Source organism: Hemitrygon akajei, chromosome 17 (genome assembly GCF_048418815.1).
Source record: "Hemitrygon akajei chromosome 17, sHemAka1.3, whole genome shotgun sequence".
Lineage (NCBI taxonomy): Eukaryota > Metazoa > Chordata > Chondrichthyes > Myliobatiformes > Dasyatidae > Hemitrygon > Hemitrygon akajei.
The window spans coordinates 28,311,312-28,324,973 of record NC_133140.1 but is presented as its reverse complement, the minus strand read 5'-3'; the positions used below and the strand labels follow the sequence as shown (position 1 = coordinate 28,324,973).

The following is a 13,662-nucleotide window of genomic DNA, read 5'->3' as shown; positions in this document are numbered from 1 at the left end:
GATTGTTTTCTCCAGAACGAAGGTGGCCAAGAGGTGACTTTATAGATTTATATCATAGGGTCATCGATAGTGATAGGTGACAGTCTGTGTCCTAAGGTAGAGAAGTATACAACCAGAGGGCATATATTTAAGGTGAGAGGGGAAGATTTAAAGGGGACCTGAGGGGTAGGCTTTCCCACACAGATGGATGTGGGTACATGCAGTGAGCTGCCAGAGGAAGAGATAGGGGCAAGTACAACTGGGTACATCCACCCATGTACCTTTCCATTTTTTTTTCTATATTACACTAACCAAACAGCAAGCTATCTGTTAGCAAGGTGGCACTGGTGAACCACAGCAAAGTTTTGTGGGCCGCTTAAAAAACTTCTGAATATACCTCTTTTGAATTACTCTCAGTGCAATCTGTGGCATTTAATTCCCCTTTAAGTAATGTACTTTTTAAACCATCTTAATGAACTACGGATTCCACAATCTTCTGAAAGACTGCGCGGACTTGACGCGCAAGCAAGCAGCTACAACACCTTTAGGTGGATAAAGGTTGACTGTCATGGCCAGAAACGAGGCAGGAGAGAAGGGAATCTGAAGACAGTGCAGTAAGAATCCTCTAGTCAGTGTCGTTAACAAATGTACAGTCACTGGAGAACAAGAATGAGGACCAGCAGGCAACGTTGCCGTATTGAGGGGAAAAGAGAAATTGTGTTGTGTTTTACTGAGATAATACTTATTCCCAGCATGCCAGATTCGGCAATCAGATCCAAAGGCTTCTTGATACACCAGATGGACTGAACTTCTGTTTCGGGAAAAAAGGTCGGGTGTGTGTTTTATTTCATGCTGTGATTCTCCAATGCGACGGTTTTGTCGTACTCATATTCCCTCCTGATCCGGAGCACATAATGGTCAACTGCCAAACATACTACTTAAAGAATTTCTCCTCTGTGATCCATCGGCTGAATAATCAGACACTTGAGATACTGCTTGCTACTGTCACCAAACAAGAAATAATCCCCCTCCCAACACATTTCAAATCATATTCAGGGACTTCAACCAAGCCTGTTTGAAGAAATCATTGCCCAATTAATATCAGCACATACCCTATATCACGAGAGGTCCCAACACACTAGGCCACTTCTATACAACGATAAGGAATGCCTACCGTTCCAAGCCCAGACTACATTTGGCTGTCCTTCTCCCACCTGCATACAGGCAGAGGCAAAAAAGCAAGAATCCAGAGACAAAGACAAAGAAGTGGTTACAGGAGACAGACGAGCGACTATGAATTTGCTTCGAGTCGGTAGACTAGGCTGTGTTCAACGACTCATCTGTGGCTCTTAATGAATACACATGTATAGTCATAGACAAGTGTTTTCCTACAAAATTGCTATATTCCCCAATCAGAAGCCCTGGTGAACTGATATATGCAGACTGGAGGTATTCAGGTCTGGCGACCAAAAGAGGTCCAGCTGACACCTGGACTAAACTCGAATCAATGAAGGATGCTTGAAAGCTGTGGCAGGGCTTGAATTACAAAGTGAAATCAAGTGACATAGGTGACAACAGGGCTTCGCCTCCAGATGAGCTCAATGGCTTCTATGCTCCGGTTGACTTTCACAGCATGGAGAAACCTTCATGAACTCCCACAGCTTCCAATGACCTTGTGATTTTAGTCTCTGAGGCAGACGTGAGAACATCCTTCAGGAGAGTGAACCCACGGAAAGCATCCAACTGAGATGGGGTAGTTAGCCAAGTACAGGTGTCCCCCATTTTTCGAACGTTCGCTTTACATCAACTCGCTGTTACAAAAGACCTACATTAGTTACCTGTTTTCGCTAATGGAAGGTGTTTTCACTGTTAACAAAAAAAGGCAGCGCACGCCGAGCAGCCAAGCTCCTCTCCCGGAACTGCACTCTAGCCGGCATAGCCGTGCCTGTGAGCATCTGTGCTTTATGTCGATTTATTTTGTGCATCCTTTAGCAAGATGAGTTCTAAGGTATCGGAAAAGCCTAAAAAAGCGCGAAAGACTAGACATAATTAAGCATTTCGATTGTGGTGAACAAAGTAAGGACATAGTGAGTTTGGCTAAGGGTTTGTGGAAGTTGACGAAGATGATGTTGAAGAGGTTTTGGCATCCCATGACCAAGAACTGACAGATGAAGAACTGATGAAAAGGAAAGGATAACAATTGTAACCGAACATAGTAGTGAACAGCCCGAAAGTGAAGTCATCCTAGAACTGAACCAGAAGCAATTGCCTGACATTTTCGCTGCGATTGACAATGAATGCTGCAATGATTGGAGAAAAGTATGACTTTAATTTTGAAAGGGTACGTAGGTTTAGGGCATATTTGCAGGATGGTTTGAGTGCTGACAAAGAACTGTATGATAGAAAAATGCGCGAGGTTAAGCAGTCAAGCATACTGTCGTTTTTCAAGCCTTCCACGTCAGCCACAGCAGACAACGAAACTCGCTGTGTGTTTTTGCCATGAGTGCTGCCGAGAGCACTTGCGTGAGATTTGCGCTGCGGTGGACAGTGCTGCGATAACTGTAGAAAAGTATCATTCCTGCTTTTACTATATGTTACTGTTATTTTAGGTTTTATGTGTTATTTGGCATGACATGGTAGGTTAATTTTTGGGTCTGGCAACGCTCACAAATTTTTCCCATATAAATAAATGGTAATTGCTTCTTCACTTTACGACATTCCGGCTTACGAACCCGTTTCATAGGAACGCTCTACCTTCGAACAGCAGGGGAAACCTGTACTAAAGATGTGCTGATCAACTGGCTGGAGTGTTCAATATTTTTAACCTCTCGCTTTGGCAGTCTGAGGTTACACTTGCTTCAAGCAGGCCTCAATCATACCGATGCCGAAGACGACTCTGGTAACCTGTCTCAATGACTACTGTACAGTAGCACTTACATCCACAGTGAAGTGTTTTGAGAGATGGGTAATGAAACACAACACCTGTCTGAGAAGCGACTTGGTGCCGCTCCAATTTGCCTACTGGCACAAGTCCAAAGCAAAGGTCATCTCAATGGCTCTTCCCTCAATGCTGGAACAGTTCTTCAGCAATGATCCATAAATCAGGATTCTCTTTATGACTACAGCTTGGCATTCAGTACCATCATCCCCTCAAAAACAATCAATAAATTTCAAGACCTTGGCCTCAATATCTCCTTGTGCAATTGGATTCTCAATTTCCTCACTTTTCATGTTCTCGATATCTGTTGCTTATTTTCCCCCCCTTTATGTATTTGCACAGTTTGTGTCTTTTGCACATTTTTGTCCACCCTGTTGGGTGCAGTCTTTCTTTGATTCCAATATGGTTCTTGGATTTACTAAGAATGCTCGCAAGAAAATGAATCTCAGGTTTGTATATGGTGACATAGTATGTACTTGGGCATTAAATTTACTTTGAACTTTGAGCAGCATGAAAGTGGGAAGACTTGGTAGATTTTGGAAAAATTAGTGAACTTCAGAAGCTGAATTTCTTTTCCCTTAATATTGAACAAAAGGTAAAGATACATTCCAATATTTTAAGTGCTAATACCTGAAGTCCTTGCAAAGGTCCTGGCAATTTAATATTAAGAAAGCTACGGACCAGTTGATAAGTCCCAGGAATACCACCAAGTTGAGCCTGCTGTAGGTTTCCATAGACTGTCGCCATTACATAATTCTTGTAGCTTTGAATGAGAACATGTAACAGGAAAATAGGTCACACAATGAATTGTAAAGGAACAAGTTTCATCTCTTACATATAATCTTAAGATAACTAACTGAATCCTGTTTTCTGCTTAAATAACCATCAGCTACGTTGATTCCAGGGGCCATCAAAATTATTTCAGACTTGAATGTACAGTTGAATGCCAAGGTATTTTTGCAAGGTCACCTCTCACCTCTGCTCCAGAAAACACAGAGCTTGTTTTACAAATGCCATCTGCATCTCCAAACTGGTACGGCTCTTCAGTGTCTCTGTGGCAAGTACCAGTGGAACGTCAGTCATCTGCTTCACCATCGCCCACAATTCAGAGACATTCTACAAGAAATTAAACCAAGTAAACAGCTTTCATTTATATAACAAATAATGGCCTTGAGGAATATGGATTCTTGGAAATTCAAGGTTACTTCTCTTGCTCTAAACCTTTCATCAAAGCAGCAGTTCTAGGCACTGAATTCACAGACCACAAAAGAACATCTTTTTCTTACAATTACATATCTCTGCAACATTGTACCATTATGATCACAATTGAATTAATGAGCAAACAGAAGTGTCTCTTTCTCATAGCCCTACTTCAAAAAAATAATTTTTGATCACTTTTTGCTCCTTTTCACCACATTGGACATTTTTCAGCCAAAGGGGAGAATGGAAACCATCTTCTATGAATAGCATAGAGGGGAGGGGAGAGTATTCACTGCCATTTGACACATTTAAATAAAATGAAACAACGCAGATGACACAGACCTTCATTTGGATATACAGCGGACTCCAGTTAATTAGGCCATCAGTTAATCGGGGCAACCACTTATCTGGGTCAGCCCTTAAAGAATAAAAACTAATTTAGAAAATAACTGGGATTCCCTTCTTATAAATGGGACACCATGTCGCTTAATTGGTACAAGAGACTGTTGCCTAACAATTTCTAACTACTGCCAGTAGTGTCCACTTGGTGAAAAATAAGCAGTAACGCAATTCAGAGCTGTTTTGCTCACTGGAATTTCAACCATTCAGACATGCAGATGCCAGAAATGGCTGGGACTGGAAATGAAAGGAGTATACTACTTCAGCAGGTTAGGAACTACAAAGAATTTGAAAGTATCAACAATCATTGTGAATGTTACAATGAAAATGAAGATTTGGATGATGAAATCATTGTATGACACATTTAAACAAGCATTGTATGAAGGCATTCCATTATCTGCACTTTCTTCATTTACAGCAGGGGTTGCCAGCCTTGTTTATGCCATGGACCAACATCATTAAATGGGTCCATGGACCCTAGGTTGGGATTCATGATTTACAGTCAGATGTACATTGATAACTATTAAGGAACAAATTTAGTTTTATAGTACTATAGTGGTATTGAGGGCACAGCCAGTGGTGTAGTGGCATCAGAAATGGACTTCGAGGCAGATGGTCCTGAGTTCGAATCTGGCCGGGTCCCAAGCTGGGCAGCAGCAGTATCTGCACAGAAGGCAGGCCTGGCAATCTACTTCCGTATCTTGCCACAAAAACCCTATCGATAACTACACTATCCATTGGGTCGCCATGAGTCGACAATGAATCAATGACAGTCAACACAACAGTAGTATTGATAGTATTCTAATTTGTTCTGAATTTCATTTTAATACATCATTTGTTCCTCAACTTGCCTTTTTTCAATATTTCCATAAAACTTTGGCTAATTGGAACAGCCACTTAATTGGGCCAAAATGTACCTGCCCCGATGCATCTCAGTTAACCAGAATCCACTGTATTTCCAATAATAAACAAAATATAAAATAACATTACCAGATCAGAATTCAAAGACATAGCTTAAGCTGAACTCAAACTGTAATCCAAAGAAAAACCTGTTAATGATTCTCAAATTTAATGAGATAATCAATGAATGAATTATTTGCACATTTAAAGTTCAATGTTTCAAGTTCTCAGGTAAATACAGGAGGAGAGGGCCGCCTGCCACAAAGGTGAAGCTGAACACTATACAAGTAAATTTATATTAAATGCAAAGGCAGTGTTAGTAAGATAAATATTTCCATAGTTTTATCAGGATGTTTTTACATTAAAAACATTGATTGTTCTTTATTAAAATCTACATAAGGATTGTACATCATAAAATGGCATTTATAAAATTATGACTATTAGTGTTAAAGTGAAAAAAATTTGGGTTGATAATGTAGTACAAAAGAAAACAACCATTTCTGTGATGAATGGAGTAACAGATTCCATGTCTGTGTACCTTGTCATCCAAAGATTCAGCTACAGAACTGCAAAGATCTCCTAGATTTGGTTGAAGATGTTGATTCACAACCTTTTCATTATATATATAAATCTGTAATTGAGAGATAAAAAAAATCAACCTTCAGAGTTTAGGTTGAAGGATTTTGCATGAATTTACCTAAAAAATTACTTACTTGCAGTGTGTAACAGAATGAAGAAATATAGACCAATAATATGGGCAGGCTGATATTTATTTGCAGTAGGAATAGATAATAGATAGATATATCATGATAGAAACAAAGTAATTGAATGAATACCTGCACACCATTCCTGTTATACCTGCCATGTTTGAATATGAGCGTGAATTACACCTGCCCACACTGTATATAATAATGAATGTATTTTACTTTACTGCCCATTTCCTTTTCTTTTATGTTTTTGCTGAGTCATACATCAGGTCAATTCCTCATTAAAAGGCAAATGTGTCAAAGACTTTTCATGTCTTGTCAAGGTACTTATGACAAGAAACCATTTCCAAACATTTCTGAGGTTGGTAATATAAGTAGGTGAAGATGGCTAGACGAACTGCAATCATGCCTTCTAGCAAAATTATGGGTTTAGTAAGAAGAATTATACAAAACTCAACTTCATGGATGATTATTTTTATTGTTTTATTATGTTTTTAAAAATTAAATATTCAAACTTGCTTAAAAATAGGAATGTAAGTAAGAGCTGACCACTTGACAGTAACAATTTTATATAATTCTTTGTTAAAATATTAGAAGTGGATTTACATAGATCAATGAAATCATACCAGGTTTAATTTATGGTGATCAGTCGGCAGCAACTTTACATTAAGTAAAAATATCTCAGGCCTTTGTAAATAGTGCTTATATTAACGTTGCAAATAGTTTTACAACAATCTGCAAGTGCAAAGAAATTACAATTTTAAAAAACCTCCATTGCTCATCAAAAACATACCCAGTCTCAAAAAAAACAAAACCATCAAATTTGAGCAGCATGGTAATGTAGTGGTTAGCATAACATTATTTATAGTAGCAGTGACACACAAGCATTTCCCACCACCACCTGTAAGGAGTTTGTCCCTTCTCCTCATTACTGCGTAGGTTTCCTCCAGGTGCTCTGGTTTCCTCTCACTTTCCAAAAACAGGTTAGTCGGTAAATTGATCAATGGGTGTAACTATGGGGTGTATGCTCATTGGGTTGGAAGGGCTCGTTACTCTGTTGTATCTTTAATTAAAATAAATAGTAACATAACATCAGAAAGCCCTTACGCACCTGTCGAGCATAAGCCACTTCAACGTTATCCATTGCACTGCGTCCTGGTGGTCCCATCGCACTAACAAAACTTGGCTGCTTTTTTTTTGAAGAAAGAAAGAGCACACAGCAAACATTCATAGGAAAAATATATTATACATAAATCTCTGCCAAATCATAAGCATTTACCAATTTAAATCAAAGGTTACATGAGGAAATGAATCCCATTCCATCCACTTAACGGTTTAATTATTATTTTACTTTAGTTAAGAAACAATAGACAAACTACATTATTGGAAATGCATGCTGGCTGTGCAAAATTATTGCTGGATTAGCAATAATGGGAAACTTAATATCCTAACTGACTGTGAGGGGTAAACTTCTGACGTGTGCTTCAGGAAACCTTGTCTACCAATATGCTCCCAATCCATAAAGGAAACACAATGCTGGACTCAGTTCAGTTGAATGAGGCTGATTAAGTGGAAAATTTGTCATAATGATCTTTAGGGACACTTATCATAGTGTCAAGATTGAGAATAGTATGGAAATGGATGTGCACTATTCTAAGATGTATATAAAAAAACTGGGGAGATGGCAAATTTCAATTGGATGAAAAGAAATATTGTTGCAATGAATTAATTTGTAAATTAATATTGTTTAGCCTGTCAATGAGTAGCAATTAAAGAAGAAATGATGTTCATTCTTCATAACAGCAGTGAGTACATATTGCATTTAGTTCTGATAAACCCACCATAAGAGGCTGCAGAAGAGGTTTACCAGGATGTTGCCTGGATTAGAGGACACGTGCTATAATGAGAGGATAGACAGACATCGGTTGTTTTTTCTGGAACGGCAAGGGTTGAAAGAAGATCTGATAGAGGTTTATAAGAGGCATAGATAGAGCAGACAGACATTTTCCCAGGGTTGAAATGTCTTACACCAGAGGGAATACATTTAAGGTAAAAGGGGTAATTTCAAAGGAGAGGTGAGGGACAGGGATTTTTGGGTGCCAGTAGTGGCTGCCTGGAATGCACTGCCTGGGGTGGTGATACGGACAGGAACATCAAGGACTTTTAAGAGACATTTAAATAGACAGAAAAATGTGAGGAAAATTGAAGGATGTGTAGATTGTGTAGACAGAAGAGATTATTTAGGCATTTTAATTGGTTTTGGCACAGAAGTGCCTGCTCCCATGCTGTTCTGTTTGATGTTCTAGACTCAGAACCATCAAATGCTCCTCATACATTAATCCCATTCATTCTCAGAAGACACCCAAAACTACTCACCATTCCAAGTGCAGTCTGACCAATGCCTTCCTTACTTTTATACTCCAGCCCTTTCAAAATGAATGCTAACATTGCATTTCACTTCCTTACTAGTGACTCAACCTTAGTCAGCTTTTAGGGAATCCTGCACAAGTCCCTTTGAACCTCCAATTTCTGAAGTTCATCCACATTTAGGAAATAGTATATACTTTTATTCCTTCTACCAAAGTGCATGACCATACACTTCCCCTACACGTAATTCAATTACCACTACTTTGCCCATTCCCCTAATCTGTTCAAGACTTCCTGCAGATGCTCTGCTTCTTCAACACTACCTGCCCCTCCACCTATGCATCTTTGTATCAAACTTGACCACAAAGCAATCAATTCTGTGATCTAGAACATGAATGTGAAAAGTGATCCCAAAACTGATTGTTGTGGAACACTAGTCACCAGCAATCAGAAAGGGCCTTCTTTATTCTGACTTTTTGCCTCCTGCCAGTCAGCCAATCTCTTATCCTTGCTAGTATCTTTCCTGTAATACCATGAGCTGTCATTTTGTTTAGCAGGCTTATGTGCAACATGTTATCAAGTGCCTTCTGAAAATCCAAATAAACAATATCTACAGACTCTCCTTTCTCTATCTTGCCTGTTATTTCTTCAAAGAATTCCAAGAGATTTGTCAGACAAGATTTCCCCGGAAGGAAACTATGCTGCCTTCAGTTTATTTGATGCGGTTATTTAAGAAGGGCTGCAAGGACAACCAGAGAAAATCAACTGGAGAGGATTCTGAGAGATGAGATCTATTTGCATTTGGAAAGGCAAAGGCTGATTTGGGATAGTTGCATGACTCTGAGCATGGGAAGTTCTCACAAATTTAATAAGAGTTTTGTTTTGAAAAAGTGAACAATTAGACTAATGAAGTCAGGCTTGCAGATGTCTTCATGGACTTCAGTAAGGCTTTCGACAAGGCCTAACGTGGTAGGCTTGTCCAGAAGGTTAGATCATGTAATACAGGGTGAGCAAGGCAACTGCATACAAAATTGACACATACAAACAAGCTGGATGAACTCAGCAGTTCGGGCAGCGTCCATTGAAATGAGCAGTCAACGTTTCGGGCCAAGACCCTTCGTCAGGACTGAAGAAGGAGGGGGCAGGGGCCCCATAAAGGCGGTGAGGGGAGGGTGAAAAACCAATCAGAGGAAAGATGAAGGGGTGGGGGAGGGGAAGCAGGGAGGGGTTAGGCCGGAGAGGTGAAGAAGGAATGTAAGGGGAAAGCACTATGGGTAGTAAAAGGAGGCAGAATCATGAGAGAGATGATAGGCAGCTAGAAGAGGAGGCAGAGTGAAAGTGGGATGGGGGAAGGAAGAGGGAGGATTCGATGTTCATACCAAGGGGCTGGAGACTACCCAGATGGTATATGAGGTATTGGCTGGAGACTACCCAGACTGTATATGAGGTGTTGATTGGTTTGGTGGAAGGAATCAGAGGGTAGTTGTGGAAGGCTGATTTTCAGATCAAAGGCCGCTGACCAATGGTGTGCCACAGGGATCAGAGCTGTGTCCACAATTGTTTATTCTATAAATTAAGCATTTAGCTGAGAATGTAGGTGGCATGAATAACAAGTTTGTGGATGACGCCAAAAGTGGTGGTGTAGTGGACAATTAGGAAGGTTGCCAGCTTACAACAGCAAATAGATCAACTGAGAATGAGAGCAAAGGAATGGCAAATAAAATTTTATTGACAAAAGTAAAGAGATATACTTTGGGAAGGACATACATAGTGAGCAGCAGAACAAAGGTTCATCACCATGGCCAGAAATGAGGTGAGGGAGGTTGGGGGGGAAATTTCCAAACTAGGCTCAAACACAGAGGGATGAGGCTCCCTCTACCAAGCAAATGTGAAGTAGCTGGAGAACTAAATTGAGGACCTGTGGGCAAGAGCACTCTATCAAAAGAAAATGAGAAATTGTTGTGTTTTGTGTTTTACCAAAACATGGCTTACTCAGTACACCAGATATGGTAATCAGATTGAAGGATTCTCTTCTCAATACACAGGAATGACTGACCTCCTGTTTTGGAAAAGGCCAAAGGCCAAAGGATTGTGCTCCAAATTGGTGGCTTTGTCGTATTCATGTTCCCCCTACCTGGAACACCTAACGATCAAATGTCAACTGTTCCATTTACCAAGAGAGTTCCCCTCCATGTTCCTGACTGCAATTTACATATCACCAGCGGCTGACTATAATCAAACACTTGATGCCGTCACCAAACAAGAAATAGCCCACCCCAAAGCACTTCATATCATTATCGGAGATTTCAGTTGGGCTTGTTTCAGGAAATCTCTGCATAATTACCATGTGCAGATAACCTATAGCACCAGAGGTCCCAAAACACTTCACCACTATTATACTAAGATAAGGAATGGCTACTGTTCCATGACTATACTCCATTTCAGAAAATCTGACCACTGGCTGTCCTCCTCCTCCCTGCATACAGGCAGGGGCTAGAGAGCAAGGCTCCAGAGATTAGGACAACAAAGAGGTAGTTGCAAAAGGCAGAGGAGCAACTAGAGGATTGCTTCAAGTCAGTGGACTGGGCAGTGTTCACAGACTCATCCATGGATTTGAATGAATACACCGTGGTTATCACAGAATTTAGAAAAACAGTCGTAGATGAGTGTGTACCCACAAAATCATTCAGAGTCTTCCCCAACCAGAAGCCCTGGATGAACCATGAGATCTAATCTGCTGAAGGCCAGATCGGAGGCATTCATTTCTGATGACTGGGTACAATCTCTGGAAAGCCATCTCATAGGCAAAGTGGCAATTCCAGGCTATACCTGAATCACTGAGGGACATTCAACAGCTGTGGCAGGGCTTGAATGCTATCACCTCTTACAAAGTGAAATCAAGTGACATAGGTGACCATAGGGCTTTGTTTTCAGATTATCACAATGCCTTCTATGCTTGCTTTGACCATCAAAATATTGAGGAAACACTCCGATGACCCTGTGATTTCAGACTCTAAGGCTAAGCAAACATCCTTCAGGAGGGTGAACCCGAAGAAAGCATCCAGTGCAGATAGCTGAGTCCTAATGACCTGCGCTGATCAACTGGCTGGAGCGTTCACTGAGATCTCTAATATCTCAGTTTGGCAGTCTGGAAGTACCCATCTGCTTTGAACAGGCTTCAATTATACTGGTGCCTAAGAAGAACTGGTAACCTGTGTCAATGACTACTGTCCAGTAGCACTTACAACCATTGTGATTAAGTCTTTGAGAGGTTGTTGATGAAACATATCAACTCCTGCCTGAGAAGCGACTTGGATCTGCTCCAAATTGCCAACCAGCAAACAGCAGATGCTATTTCACTGGCTCTTCATTCATGCCTGGAACATCTAGGCAGCAAAGATGCATATCTCGGGAAGCTCCTCATTGAATACAGCTCAGCATCTAATACTATCATCTCCTCAAAGTTAATCAATAAGCTTCAAGACCTTGGCCTCAATACCTCTTTGTGCAATTGGATCATCAATTTCCTCACTTGCAGACCCCAATCAGTTCGGATTGTCAATGACATCACGTCCACAATCTCCACAATCTCCACAGGTGCACCACAAGGCTGTGTGATGAGTACCCTGCTCTACTCGCTTTACACTTGTGACTGTGTGGCTAAGAACAGCTCCAATGCCATTCTTAAGTTTGCTGACAATACTACTGTCGTAGGTCAAATCAAAGCTGGTGATGAATGAGCATATAGAAGAGAGATTGAACATCTGGGTGGGTGGTGCCACAGTTCTAACCTCTTACTCAATGTCAGCGTGACAAAGGAGCTAATTATTGACATTAGGGGGAAGAACATGGAGGTCCATGAGCCAGTCCTCATTGGAGGATCAGAGGTGAAGCATGTCAGCAAATCTAAATTCCTCAGTGCTATCACTTCAGAGGACCTGTACTAGCCCAGCCCACAAGTTCAATTACAAAGTCAGCACACCAGGCCCTCTACTTCCTTAGGAGGTTGTGAAGATTTGGCATGACATCTAAAAATCTGACTAACTTCTATAGATGTGTGGTGGATGGTACATTGACTGGTTACATCAGAGCCTGGTATGGAAACACAATGCGCTTGAATGAAAAATCCTACAAAAAGTAGTGAATGCAGCCCAGTCCATCACGGGTTAAGCCCTGCCCACCACTGAGCACATCAACATAGAGTGTTGCTGCAGGAAAGCAGCATTCATCAGAGACGCCCACCACCCAGGTCATGTTCTCTTCGTGCTGCTGCCACCAGGAATGAGGTACAGGAACCTCAGAATCAGAATCAGGCTTATTATCACCAACATGTGACATGAAATTTGTTAACTTAGCTGCAGCAGTGCAATACATAACCTAGCAGAGAAAAACTAAATAAAAGTAAATCAATTATGTGTATTGAATAGATTAAAAAATGTGCAAAACAGAAATCTGTATATTAAAGAAAGTGAGGTGGTGTCCAAAGATTCAATGTCCATTTAGGAATCGGATGGCAAAGGGGAAGAAGCTGTTCCTGAATCACTGAGTGTGTGCCTTCAGGCTTCTGTACCTCCTATCTGATGGTAACAGTGAGAAAAGGGCATGCCCTGGGTACTGGAGGTCCTTAATAATGGACGCTGCCTTTCTGAGACACTGCTCCCTAAAGATGTCCTGGGTACTTGGTATGCTAGTGCCCAAAATGGAGCTGACTAGATCTACAACCTTCTGCAGCCTCTTTCGGTCCTGTGCAATAGCCCCTCCATACCAAACAGTGATGCAGCCTGTCAGAATGCTCTCCACAGTACAACTATAGAAGTTTTTGAGTGTATTTGTTGACATGCCAAATCTCTTCAAAGTCCTAATAAAGTATAGCCACTGTCTTGCCTTCTTTATAACTACATCAATATGTTGGGACCAGGTTAGATCCTCAGAGATCTTGACATCCAAGAACTTGAAGCTGTTCACACTCTCTACTTCTGATCCCTCTATGAGGATTGGTATGTGTTCCTTAGTCTTACCCTTCCTGAAGTCTACAATCAGCTCTTTCGTCTTACTAACATTAAGTGCCAGGTTGTTGCTGCAGCACCACTCCACTAGTTGGCATATCTCACTCCTGTACACCCTCTAGTCACCACCTGAGACTCTACCAACAGTGGTTGTATCGTCAGCAAA

General features: G+C 40.9%; 1 protein-coding gene across 4 annotated transcripts in view; it reads right to left on the bottom strand.

The window, feature by feature from the left end:
- nup93 (nucleoporin 93) overlaps positions 1-13,662 on the bottom strand; it is a 163,248-nt gene that overhangs the window by 45,608 nt on the left and 103,978 nt on the right. For 3 of the 4 annotated variants that reach the window (XM_073069825.1, XM_073069828.1, XM_073069827.1), the window contains 4 exons: positions 7,235-7,312; positions 5,955-6,047; positions 3,894-4,033; positions 3,548-3,680 (listed from right to left, as the gene is read on the bottom strand). In XM_073069825.1, the coding sequence (XP_072925926.1) occupies positions 3,548-3,680; positions 3,894-4,033; positions 5,955-6,047; positions 7,235-7,312 (444 nt within the window). The remainder of the gene's footprint in view (positions 1-3,547; positions 3,681-3,893; positions 4,034-5,954; positions 6,048-7,234; positions 7,313-13,662) is intronic. The other variant, XM_073069826.1, reaches the window with a different exon arrangement.